This window comes from Symphalangus syndactylus, chromosome 24 (assembly GCF_028878055.3).
Source record: "Symphalangus syndactylus isolate Jambi chromosome 24, NHGRI_mSymSyn1-v2.1_pri, whole genome shotgun sequence".
Taxonomy (NCBI): Eukaryota; Metazoa; Chordata; class Mammalia; order Primates; family Hylobatidae; genus Symphalangus; species Symphalangus syndactylus.
In genome coordinates, this window is record NC_072446.2 from 37723602 (window position 1) to 37736470 (window position 12869).

Here is a 12869-nt window from a genome sequence, read left to right on the forward strand (position 1 = left end):
GAGGCTGAGGCGGGAAGATTGTTTGAGCTCAGGAGTTTGAGAACAGCCTGTGGAACATAGAAAGACCTTGTCTCTATTAACAAAAAAAAAAAAAAAAAAAAAGACATTTCTAGGGGCCAAGGAGAGTTCTGTGCCTACAGTAGGTGTTTAACATCTGTTTGTTTGGATAAATTCCAGTTTTATTTACAGACTCTGTGGTGCTGATGTTGAGGGTTAGAGGCAAGCATTATGAAGTGAGGGAGACTCTCAGAAGATAACCTTTTTTTTGAAAATAAAGTTTAAAAACAGCAGGGTGTGGTGGCTTATGCCTGTAATCCCAACACTTTGGGAGGCCGAGGCAGGCAGATCACCTGAGGTCAGGAGTTCAAGACCAGACTGGCCAACATGGTGAGACCCCACCTCTACTAAAAATATAAAAAAATAGCTATGTGTGGTGGCGTGCACCTGTAATCCCAGCTACTCAGGAGACTGAGGCAGGAGAATCACTTGAACCTGGGAAGTGGAGGTTGCAGTGAGCCGAGATTGCACCACTGCACTCCAGCCTGGGCAACAGAGTGAGACTCTGTCTCAAAAACAAAACCAAAAACAAAAATTACATGTTCATGATAAAAAAAAAAAAAAAGGCAATAGTGAGGAAAAATAAAAAAGTCCCCTTTCCCATTCCTATCTCCCTGTAATTTTTCCTTTTGATTTCAAAATATATGTGTTAATTTTTTTTAGAAACAGGGTCTTTCTATGTTGCCCAGCCTGGAGTGCAGTGGCTATTCATATTGCAATCATACTGCAGCTTTGAACTTCTGGACTCAAGTGATCCTCCTGCCTCAGCCTTCTGAATAGCTGGGCTTACAGGCATGCACGAGCACTCCCGGTTTATGCATTGATTTCTAAAAAGGAAATACATATAAGTGGTAAAAATTTCAAACCAAAAAAACTCCCATCCCATCTTCAGTATCCTTTCCCAAGAGTAACTTCTGTAATAATTTATAAACATTTCTTGCATATATCATCATTTTATCTATATATTTGGTTTCTTTTTTTTTTTTTTTTTTTTTTTTTTGAGACAGAGTCTCGCTCTGTCACCCAGGCTGGAGTGCAGTGGCACAATCTCAGCTCACTGCAAGCTCCACCTCCTGGGTTCACGCCATTCTCCTGCCTCAGCCTCTCCTAGTAGCTGGGACTACAGGCGCCCGCCACCACACCCAGCTAATTTTTTTGTATTTTTAGTAGAGATGGAGTTTCACCGTGGTCTCGATCTCCTGACCTCGTGATCCGCCCGCCTCGGCCTCCCAAAGTGCTGGGATTACAAGCGTGAGCCACCGCGCCCGGCCTATTTGGTTTCTTATTTACACAAAAGATGGGACTGTGGATCATGTAGGCCTTTAAACACCACAAGGAGCTTGGATGTTTATTATGTTGGCATCAGTGAACCACATATTTTAAACAGAACAATAAAATGGCCAGTTTTTAATATTATCACACAGACTTTTAAAGGGGTTATAGTCCTAGTGCATAGTAGCAGGTACTAAAAAAATATTGAATGAATAAACTTTAAAAAACGTATTGTGAGTACAGCATGAGGTCAAGTACCAGACTATTTCTTTACTGTTCACAGACACCTAGGACCTTTAGGCCATTTAGGGACCTGGGTTCACAGCTAATAACACTCAGAGGAGGGAGCTATGGGATGGAAGAGGGTCTCAGCCCTGGTAAAGGTGGAAAAGGAATAGAAATAACTTAGAGTACCTATAGTGCACTGGGTGCACATCACCTCATGGAATCCTTGTACCCCTATCCCACCAGTTAGGGATTAGTTCCATTACTAGAATGAGGAAGGTGAGGTGCATGACTTGACTGACTTGTCCGTAGCCACCAGCAAGTAGTGGGCTTTCAGTTCTCTCCTACCTCCACTCTTAGCGTCCTCCAGTTTGTCTCCAGACAGTAGCCAGAGGGATCATTTTAAAACACAAAACAGGCCGGGCGCAGTGGCTCACACCTGTAATCCCAGCACTTTGGGAGGCCGAGGTGAGTGGATCACTTGAAGTCAGGAGTTTGAGACCAGCCTGGGCAACATGGAGAAATCCCATCTCTACAAAAAATACAAAAATTAGCCAGGTGTAGCGGGGCACACCTGTAGTCTCAGCTACTCGGGAGGCTGAGCTGAGGTGGGAGGATGGCTTGAGCCTGGGAGGCAGAGGTTGCAGGGAGGCAGAGGTTGCAGTGAGCTGAGATGGTGCCACTGCACTCCAGCTGGGGTGACAGAGCCAGACCCTGTCTCAAACAACAACACACAGAACAGATGGTTTCACATTCTTGCTTAAAACTCTCTAGTAGTGGGCCGGGTGCGGTGGCTCACACCTGTAATCCCAGCACTTTGAGGGGCTGAGGCGGATAGATCACCTGGGGTCAGGAGTTCGAGACCAGCCTGGCCAACATGCTGAAACCCTGCTTCTACTAAAAATACAAAATTACTCAGGCATGGTGGCATGTGCCTGTAGTCACAGCTACTTGAGAGGCTGAGGCAAGAGAGTCACTTGAACCCAGGAAGTGGAGGTTCAGTGAGCCAGGATTGTGCCATTGCACTCCAGCCTGGGCAACAAGAGCGAAACTCCATCTCAAAAACAAACAAAAATAGCCTCTCTAGTAGTGACCTCCCATAATCCTTAGGGTAAAACCCAAGCTTCTCCCCAGGCTAGTAGAGCCCCACATATCTTCTTTTTTTTTTTTTTTTTTTTTGAGACAGAGTCTCACTCTGTCACCCAGGCTGGAGTGCAGTGGTGCGATCTCGGCTCACTGCAACCTTCACCTCGTGGGTTCAAGTGACTGTCGTGCCTCAGCCTCCCAAGTAGCTGGAATTAGAGGCACACATCACCATGCCCGGCTAATTGTTGTATATTTAGTGGAGCCAGGGTTTCACCATGTCGGCCAGACTGGTCTCAAACTCCTGACCTCAAGTGATCCACCCGCCTCAGCCTCCCGAAGTGCTGGGATTACAAGATTGAGCCACTGCGCTCAGTGTGTGTCTGGCCTAGCTTCCACGCTTGCTACTCTTTCCCCATGCCTGCCACACCAGAGCCGCCCAGGCCTTGGTTATTTTTTTTCTAATGTACCAAGCTCATTCCCACCTTAGGGCCTTTGCATCTGCTGTTCCCTCTTTCCAGAACATTCCACACACATACTCTTTGCTCTACATTATAGCTGGCTCCTTCTTATCCCTCAGTTTTCAGCTTAAAAGTCACTTCCTGAGAGGTCTTCCCTGATTTCTGCAGCTAAGGAATCCTCCCTCCCCTACCACCATTATTCTGTCATTTCCTCCTTTTTCTTCATAGCACCTGCCACAACTTGTAATTATAGACTCCTTTGCTTATTGGCTTTTTCTTCCAGGGCTCTATGAACCACATGAGGGCAGGAACTATCTGTTTCCGTCCCCTGGCACCTAGCATAGGGCTCTCCATATTTAAGGAATGAGTGAACGGATAACTGAAGTAAGTTTGGAAGGCAGGGTCCCTCCACTTTGTTTATGTAACTGCCTCCTTGCACGGAAGGCTGGGCCCCAACTGGGGCAGGAACTGATTTCCATTGAGGGCTGGAACCACCACCCCACCCCCCAGGAACTGTTCTCAGCCCTGGGCCCTGGGTGCCAGGAAATTTGGCCTAGGTATCAGGGAGGGGCGGGAATCCAGCCTCCCTGCTGCCCAGCTGGGGAGGTCCCTGTCTCTTCCTAGCCGGGCACCGGGCACCGTTGCCCCCGCCTGTCCTGGGGTGCGTGCGAAGATGAGGAAAGGTGAGTAGTGCTAGCCAGTGCGGGGATTGTGTGACAGGGGCGGGGCAGGGAAAGCGCTGAATAGTCCCGCCTGGAGGGTGGGCAGGGCCAGGTAGGAGATGCCCAGACCGACCCGGCTGCCTGCCCGCAGACCCGGACTCCTTCCTGAAGTCGGCACGGCTGCAGCGGCTGCCATCCTCGTCGTCGGAGATGGGCAGCCAAGACGGGTCGCCGCTACGCGAGACGCGCAAAGACCCGTTCTCCGCGGCAGCGGCCGAGTGCTCCTGCCGCCAGGATGGGCTCACGGTCATCGTCACGGCCTGTCTCACCTTCGCTACCGGTGTCACCGTGGCGCTGGTCATGCAGATCTACTTCGGGGACCCCCAGGTGAGGGGGACAAATGGGGAGGGGGAGGAAACTGGGGAGGGGGGAGTGGGGTAATGTTTGAGGAACCCTGGAAACTGGGGAATGGCTGAGTGGTGGAAGGGGAGAGAGGGTGGTGACTTGGGAGAGGAAGGTCCCAAAGGGAGGAGCTCCAGGGCATGAGGGAGACAGAACAAGGAAGGGACTCGATCCATTAGAAGGCACTTGGGGTAATGAGGGCAGAGTCAGGGCAACAAGAGGGCAGGGCTTCGACCTTCATCCCCCGTAGAGTTCTAGGGCTAGTGGAGGTGCCCTAGGGAGGTGGACAGCTCCTCCTGCCCCCACCGAGTCCTCTTTCCCCTCCCAGATCTTCCAACAGGGTGCCGTGGTGACCGACGCTGCCCGCTGCACTTCACTGGGCATCGAGGTGCTCAGTAAACAGGGATCTTCTGTGGACGCAGCAGTGGCAGCAGCCTTATGTTTGGGGATCGTGGCTCCACACAGTTCTGGCCTGGGCGGGTAAGGAGTAGTGGAGGTCGGGGTCCCCCAGGCCTACTTCTTGCCTCCAGGTCTGTAGGCCTCATGTGCAGCACTCCTAACTTAGGGAGAGGGGCATTTGGGCCCCAACTCCTTGCATTTTCTCTTTCTACCCCAAATTTCACCCCCTTCTCCCTGGATGGAGTCAGAAGAGCAAAGCTACCTTATGGAAAACCTGAAAGTGTTTTCAGAAGCTTTTTTTTTTTTTTTAACTGGAAAAAGAAATTTGTAAACCATAAATTAAGGTGCGCAGGTGGAGGTATACTGTCATCAATTAAGGCAGATATATTTAAACTTTTAGGATCATAAATCCCTATGGGTTTGATGAAAAGCCTTGGACCCTCTGTCCTCCAAAAATACACCCCATGCTAAGAATTCTTAGAAGTTACAAGCTGGCCACCCATGGGCAACACCCAGCACACAGACTGGTTTGGACACTGAACTGTCTTAAAATTTTGTTTGCTCTTGTTAAAAAGTTGAGAATTTTCATAAAAATCCAGATTTCCAACATCTCTTGAACAATCGGGAAATCCAGTAACAACTTGGGCCCACATTCTCACATGGCTGAAGTTATCTGGAGTGGAATAGAAGCTGCTTCCCATGATGGGCATGCACTGTCCAGTTTGCCATAGTTTCTACCACTTCCTCTTGTTTCTCTGTCCTGCTTGCCTTATTTTGTCATTTGGCTGTGGGCATTTAAGTTTGCAGCCCCCATCTTAGACGTAAATAAGCTATAGAAAAGGAACAAGCTGACAAAGTTCCTATCTTGGCTCCTGTAAGACCAGCTCTCCAAGCTGTACCAAAGAAATTCCTCTTTTGGTTTTGCATGTTCTATCCTTACATAATCCAGTCCTGGGGGAGGGGCAAGGGACATACCAAGTAGACAGGTGCAGGAAGCTGGCAGGGGTCCAGCTCTGATCCAGGGTGGGGACATGGGGCAGAACATCCTGTTCTCCCAGTCTCTGGGCTTTTCCTAATCAGGGATTAAAGTCTCCAGTGACAGGATAGAAGAGGTCCATAGACCCTGGGTCTCCAACCCTCTTGGTTTCGCTCCCATCCTCTTAGGGTGGCTGGGTCTGTGAATCCATGCTGGGGAGGGGGCTCAGACACCTGACCCCAAATGAAAAACTGAGCCTACAGCTCTCACCACTGGGGGTGGAGGGGCAGCAGGTTAATTGTACAGAGGGGTAGCATGTTATCATCACACTTCCCCTTCTGTGTCTCTCCCAGTGGGGGCGTGATGCTGGTACATGACATCCGACGAAATGAGAGCCACCTAATTGATTTCCGCGAGTCCGCACCAGGGGCCCTCAGGGAAGAGACCCTGCAAAGATCCTGGGAGACCAAGGTGGGGACCCTGGTGAGAAGAGAGAGTTCAGGGGAGTCTCTCTTCATTGCCCTTCTGCTAACCCAAGCATTAATTTGCTAAGTATTTACCAGGGGAGTGGGAAAAAGAGTTGAGCAGGATTCTCTTGGGCTGTGAAAGAGTCAGGCAGCCCCCAAAATAAAATAATGAACTAGCAAATTTGGATGGTTGATTCCAGATAATGCTGCAACACCTTACTTCTCTGGGAATCTTACCTATCTGGCACGTAGGAAGGAAGAAAAAAGGCTACTGAGTACCCTGAAATGTCACAAAGTTGATTCAGTGAAACTCACACATCTCACTCTGAGCCTGTTGACTGTAACTTTCCCAGCCCCTGACATATTGGAAGATTAGGGGGGAACTGCCAGAAGTAAACCAACTGTCTGCTGAAAGAAAAAGAAGAAATCAAATAACTTGGAAAAATGGGTACTTAGTGCAGTGGCAAAAGCCAAACACACCCCTGAGTCTTCAGAGCTCAGAGTAATGGTGGTGTGAAACTGAATAGGTTAAATGAAGGTCCCTTGTCCACCATTTTAAAAGGCAGGGTTGCCTGGGCACAGTGGCTCACACTTGTAATCCCAACACTCTGGGAAGCCAAGGCAGGAGGATTGCTTGAGGCCAGGAGTTTGAGACCAGCCTGAGCAACATAGTGAGACTTTGTCTCTACAAAAAATGCTTTGAAATTAGCCAGGCATGGTAGCATGCACCAAGGATCACTTGACTTGAGCCCAGGAGTTGGAGGCCACAGCGAGCTATGACCATGCCACTGTATTCCAGCCTGGGTAACAGAAAAAAAAAAAAGGCAGGGGTTGGTGAAATCCAATGTAGGCAGGCATCTTTCTAAACTGGTTATGTCCTGGCTCTTGAAAGAGTTTTGCTTAATTTATAAATCCCTCAACTATGGCAGCTAAAAGAGGCCTTTCTGCATTTGCTGATAGGCAGTCAGGGAGATGGGAGGGGTGCCTGCTTGGGAAAGCTTGTCCCTCCCCTGGGATACTTGGCCTGTGTCTCTCCCCTGTGCCAGCCATCCCTGGCTTGGGGCTCTGCGGAGTTCAGCCCAGCACCCCCCTTCCAGTGACCTGGTCTCCTCTCTCCCTCGCCTACCCGCCTTGCCCAGCCTGGGCTCTTGGTGGGGGTTCCCGGAATGGTGAAGGGGCTATATGAAGCTCACCAGCTCTATGGCAGGTAACAACCCTCCCCCTGGGGATGAGGGACCCCTGTTTGCATCTCTCCTTGGGTGGCCTTCTCCTACTTCCCTGGATTCTTCCTTTCCCAACTCCCCCTCCTAATATCCCCTTCCCTTGCCAGGACTCTCCTTCCCAGGAACCCCCCTCCCCCCAGGACCCCTCCTCCTTCCCCCAGGACCTCCTCCACCCCCTGCTCTCCGGCTCCCCCAGGCTGCCATGGTCCCAAGTCCTGGCCTTCGCAGCAGCTGTGGCCCAAGATGGCTTCAACGTGACTCATGATCTAGGTCAGTGGGGCCTGGGGATTTGGGAGAGACATGAGGTTGACGGAGAAGGGTAGAATCTTTGAGATTTGGAGCCCAAGCTAGAGAGGCTCTCTCTTCCAGTGTGCTCCTCAGACCCCCTCCCCACCTTATCCCACCCTCACCTGGAGGCAGCCTCAAACGAGGGGATCTGGGAAGGGCCCTTAGACCTCCCTGCCTCACGCTTAACAGGCTCCTGGGGGTCAGGGCACTTAGGATGGGCCACTCAGCCCCCATCTACCCCACCTATTGCGCGTCTCATCCAGTCCAGTCCTGGCGCCCTGCCCTGCCCAGCCTCCCGTCCCTGCCCCTAGCCCGTGCCCTGGCTGAACAGCTGCCACCCAACATGTCCGAGCGCTTCCGGGAGACATTCCTGCCATTGGGCCGCCCGCCACTACCTGGCTCGCTGCTGCATCGGCCCGACCTGGCTGAGGTGCTGGATGTACTTGGCACCTCTGGCCCGGCTGCCTTCTACGCAGGTGGCAACCTCACACTGGAGATGGTGGCCGAGGTAAGTGCTCGTGTTGTGCGGGTGGGGGCATGCCCCAAGGTCCCTATTGCAGGACATCCTCGTCCGCATTTTTTCCTTCCTTCCTTCCCTCCCTCCCTTTCTTTCTATATTATTTACTGTGGATTATGTTCATTTGAAATTCTAGAATAGTCAAAACTAACCTCTAGCGACAGAAATCAGATTAGTGGTTGGTGGGGCTGGGAGGAGCTGACTGGGATATGACATGAAAAACCTCCTGGGATGATGGAAGTGTTGTCTTTGTGTGTGTGTGTGTGTGTGTGTGTGTGTGTGTGATGGAGTCCCGCTGTGTCACCCGTGTGTGTGTGTGTGTGTGTGTGTGTGTGTGTGTGACGGAGTCCTGCTGTGTCACCCAGGCTGGAGTGCAGTGGTGCAATCTTGGCTCACTGCAACCTCTGCCTCCCAGGTTCAAGTGATTCTCCTGCCTCAGCCTCCCGAGTAACCAGGATTGCAGGTGTGCACCACCACACCCAGCTAATTTTGTATTTTTAGTAGAGATGAGGTTTCACCATGTTGGCCAGGCTGGCCTCGAACTCCTGACCTCAAATGATTCATCTGTCTTGGCCTCCCAAAGTGCGGGGATTACAGGTGTGAGCCCCCATGCCTAGCCAGAAGTGTTCTGTCTTGATTCAGAGGTACCTTTGGGCTTCTCAGGGGTGATGCCAACCTGTACAGGGGCTTGTCTTGTCCCTCCCAGGCCTGGTGGAGACCCAGTCTAGGCCTCAGCTTCCCTAAGCTCACAATCCTTCCCTGCTCTTGGGTTTTCTAGGGACTGAGGGAAGCACCTCTTTCATTGTTGAGTATCAAGACTAGGGAGATTGACACAGAAGGTTACCATCCAATCCCAAAGAGTCCCAGTCTCAGGCAGTGACAGGTGTGAGAACTGTCATTAATAGTGCAAAAGTCCTCATGGAAAATTATGTTCATGGTAACGATGCATAGACCAACTCAGTGGTTCTCTCATCTGAGCAATGGGGATGATTATATCTGTCTCTGCCATATGGTTGTGGAAATTAAATAAGTCTGTTATTCATTCAACATTCACAGAGTGCCTGCTCTGTGCCAGGCCCTATGCTGGGCACTGGATGTGGTGATGGACTCAAACAGACTTCACTGGAAAGTCCAGGAGATTACTGGCTTTAGATTCTTCTGTGTCCAGGTTATCAATCCGCTGTGTTAGGATTTGCTCTTCCTCTTTCTCTTTCTCTCTCTCTCAACTCTACTTTCCGTTGTTTGGATTCACTCTCAGATCCTTTCCACCTGCTCCCCACCAGCCCATATCAGGCCATCCTTCCAGCAAGCTATCCCAGAGAAAGAGCATTTCTCCTTCCCAGTAGTTCCAGCAAAAGCCTCCAGGTTGTGTCTTATTAGCTCATCACAGGTCTCATGACTATTCCCAAATCACTCACTGTGGCACAGAAGGGAATGCCCCAATTGGCCAGGCCTGGGTTTTGTGCCCTTTCCTGGAGGTGGCAAAGGGAATGCAGGAGATTGTAACAAAGACCATCAGATCTTTGATAAAAAGAAACCCAAAGTTGAGTTTATTAACTTGCCAGAAAAAGGAACTCAAGAATTCAAATGGGCCAGGCATGGTGGCTCACGCCTGTAATCCCAGCACTTTGGGAGGCCACTTGAGCTCAGGAGTTTGAGACCAGCCTGGGCAACATAGTGAGACCCCATCTCTACAAAACATACAAACATTAGGCAGGTGTGGTGGCATGTGCCTGTAGTCCCAGCTACTCAGGCTGAGGCAGGAGGATCATCTGAGCCTGGGAAGGTTGAGGCTACAGTGAGCCATGATCATGCCACTGCATTCCAGCCTGGGTGACAGAATGAGACCCTGCCTCAAAAAAAAAAAAAATCAATGTGTAATTCTCTGAAGATAGATAAATCAAGGGTTTCAAGTACTATAAAGTACAAAAAAGGAAAGGATTCAGAGTGGTTATGCTAATTTAGGGTTGACAGCACACTGGATAGGATGGAATGAGCCCATTGATTTGTACAAGATTGGTTCATTGGTCAATAATGAGGGCTTGGTTATGTCCCATAAGGGTCAGTCCTTCCAGGATCACTCAAAGTCATGGTTTTCTAGTGGCTTTAGTTGGTTGTGGTGAGATGTAGCATTGAGTTTTGATATCTCCTAGGCAAGTGTGCCATAAGTGGAAAATCTTCCTTTTACACAGGCAGAGAGAGCAGCAGGTACAAAGACACAAAGGCATGAGTTCAGGAACTGCAGGTCACGCTGCAGCTGCATAGAGCTCACTGGGGAACAGCAGGACATGAGGTGGGAGGGGTAGGCCGGGGCCAGATCACAAAAAGTCTTGAATGGCAAGCTAAGGAGGCCATTCATGGAATGTACCCGGTGTAATGCCTGGCACATAATAGGTGCTCAATGTTAGTGCTTTTCCCCCTTCCTTTTTCCTGAGGTGTCTAGGGGGTAATGGGGTCTCTAAAGGCCACGATGGGCGTTGCAGAAGGCACAGAAGTTATAAACAGCTGATCTGTCTGTGATCCAAACATGTATTATAGGCCAAAACCACATGTCACAGTGGTGGGAGGTCATTCTCATTCTCTTCCCTCCAGGCTCAGCACGCAGGGGGTGTCATAACTGAAGAGGACTTCAGCAATTACAGCGCCCTGGTGGAGAAGCCTGTGTGTGGCGTGTACAGAGGTGACCTCTCCCCCGGCTCCCAGGGTCCCCACTCAGGAGAAGCCTCCCAGTCCATGGCCACATCGTTTTGGCCTAGAGACTCCTCTCCATTTCACAGGAGAGAAACTAAGGCAGTGAGCTACCTGGGCAGTCAACTGTTGAAGCAAGCCAGAGCCAGCCCACCTTCTGAAAAGTAGCTGTGGGGTCAGTTACCCCAAGTATTTAGGATATTGGGGGGTGGACCTGGTCAAAGGGTCCGACCTGGAAGTTGGGGTTCTGGCCATAGGTTTTCTTGATTTGGGCTCTGTGTTGCCTCCGCCCTTTCCCCAGCAGCGCTGTCACTGCCCTGTACTTCCTAAGAATTTTTAAGACAAAGTCCATCCAAGCTTCACGGTAGAACGAACCCTTCAAGACAGTCATAGACCCAGCTCCTCATTGTGCCAAAAAGAAAGTGAGGCCCGAGGAGGGAATATAACTTAACTGGCCAAACTCAAGAAAACCAACAGGGAACCCAGAAAACCAAGCTTATGACATGGGTGGGGTCCGTGTTTGCTGAACCCAAAGTGGTAGGTGCTGGATTTCTCAGAAGATTCTCAGGTTCTTTCCCTTCTAGGAGAGCCAGATCACATCAAGCCCCAGGAAAGGGTTTCTCTGAGTTCAACTTTCCAGGCCTCAATCTCCAACCTGATTCCTCGGCCAGAGGCAGTGGAATATGAAGCAATGGAAAGAGCATATCAGCTGGGTGCAGTGGCTCAGGCCTATAACCCCAGCACATTGGGAGGCTGAGGCAGGAGGATCGCTTGAGCCCAGGAGTTCATGACCAGCCTGGGCAATGTAGTGAGACACCGTCTCTATAAAAAATTTAAAAATTACCCAGGCGTGGTGGTGTGCCTATAGTCCTAGCTACTCAGGAGGTTGAGATGGGAGGATTGCTTGAGCCTGGGAGGTCAAGGCTGCAGTGAGCATGATTGTGCCACTGCACTACGGCCTGGGTGACAGAGTGAGACCATTATCTCAAACACACACACACACACACACAGAAAAGAAAAAAAAGGACCAAGCGTAGCATTGGAGCTAGGAAGACCTGGGTTTGAGTACCAACTGTGCCATTTGCCTTGAACAAGCTACTTCCCACTCTGAGCCTTGGTTCCCTCCTTAAAATGGAAATAATGATAGTGCCTACATCTTAGGATGCCCATAAGGATTTGATGAGATGATGTAGGAAGTTGCCCTGATCAGAGCATGCACTGAATATAGATTTTCCATTTCCCCTTCCCAGCCTGGGTTGTCTCAACAATGCTAGTACCTTGAGTGCTCTGGATTCCTCTTGTCTCTCTGTACCACAGTTTCTGGGCCTATCAAATATGTGTGATAACAGTAGCCACTGTGAGGACTAAATGAGTTAATGTTAGTGTTACGCATCAGCTATTATTATTCCTTTGATGTCCAAACATCTAGTAACTGAATAGGAAGAGAAGGTTGCTGCTGCCAAGAAGTTTGGGGCTGGATGAGACCATCAGGAGTCATGGATAGTATCCTGGCCTGTGGGAAAGCTGAAAGGAGACACATGACAGGCCAGGAATATGGACATCTGGTCACCTGTTTCTGCTGTGCTCTGCTGATAGCCTGCAGTGTGACTCTGGGCAAGCCACAGCCCTCTTGAGCCTTAGTTTTCTCAAATGGCAGAGGAAACTGAAGACCAGTGTTCTGAGTTCAAGTCCTGGCCCTGCCCTTGGCTTGCCATGTGAACTTGAATGAGTCTCTTTGCCTCTCAATGCTTCAGTTTCCCCATCTGGTGAGGGGGTTCAGTGCAGTGGTCTCAGTGTGTGTGATGCTGGAATGTGGAGATGGGATGTGGGATGTGAAGTTGCCTTGACCCCTACCCTGCCATCAGTCACTTCCTGTCCTTTCAGGCCACCTGGTTCTTAGTCCCCCGCCCCCGCACACGGGCCCTGCCCTCATCAGTGCTCTCAACATCCTGGAGGGCTTCAATCTCACCAGCCTGGTATCCCGAGAACAGGCTCTTCACTGGGTGGCAGAGGTAAGGCTGGCCCCTCCACCTTTCCCTGGATTTAGGGATATTAGGAGTGGGGAGATTGGGTACTGCCATAGGGCAGGACTAAATCACCTCCAAGTTTTCTCACACATGAAAATCCACTGGGTGTGGGTGCTGGGAGG

At 50.4% G+C, this 12869-nt stretch overlaps 1 protein-coding gene across 12 annotated transcripts in view; it reads left to right on the forward strand.

Moving 5' to 3' along the window:
* Positions 1 to 12869, forward strand: part of GGT7 (gamma-glutamyltransferase 7) — a 28755-nt gene that overhangs the window by 5715 nt on the left and 10171 nt on the right. For 4 of the 12 annotated variants that reach the window (XR_010119406.1, XM_055265908.2, XM_063633732.1 and 1 more), the window contains exons 2-9: positions 3912 to 4147; positions 4491 to 4642; positions 5891 to 6008; positions 7144 to 7211; positions 7424 to 7497; positions 7779 to 8023; positions 10625 to 10712; positions 12605 to 12732. Coding sequence is in view for 11 of the 12 variants with exons in the window: in XM_055265908.2 (XP_055121883.1) it covers positions 3912 to 4147; positions 4491 to 4642; positions 5891 to 6008; positions 7144 to 7211; positions 7424 to 7497; positions 7779 to 8023; positions 10625 to 10712; positions 12605 to 12732 (1109 nt within the window). In the remaining variant the exon portion in view is untranslated. Of the gene's footprint in view, positions 1 to 3911; positions 4148 to 4490; positions 4643 to 5890; positions 6009 to 7143; positions 7212 to 7334; positions 7498 to 7778; positions 8024 to 10624; positions 10713 to 12604; positions 12733 to 12869 lie in introns of all 12 variants that reach the window. The other 8 variants (XM_055265909.2, XM_055265911.2, XM_063633729.1 and 5 more) reach the window with 5 other exon arrangements.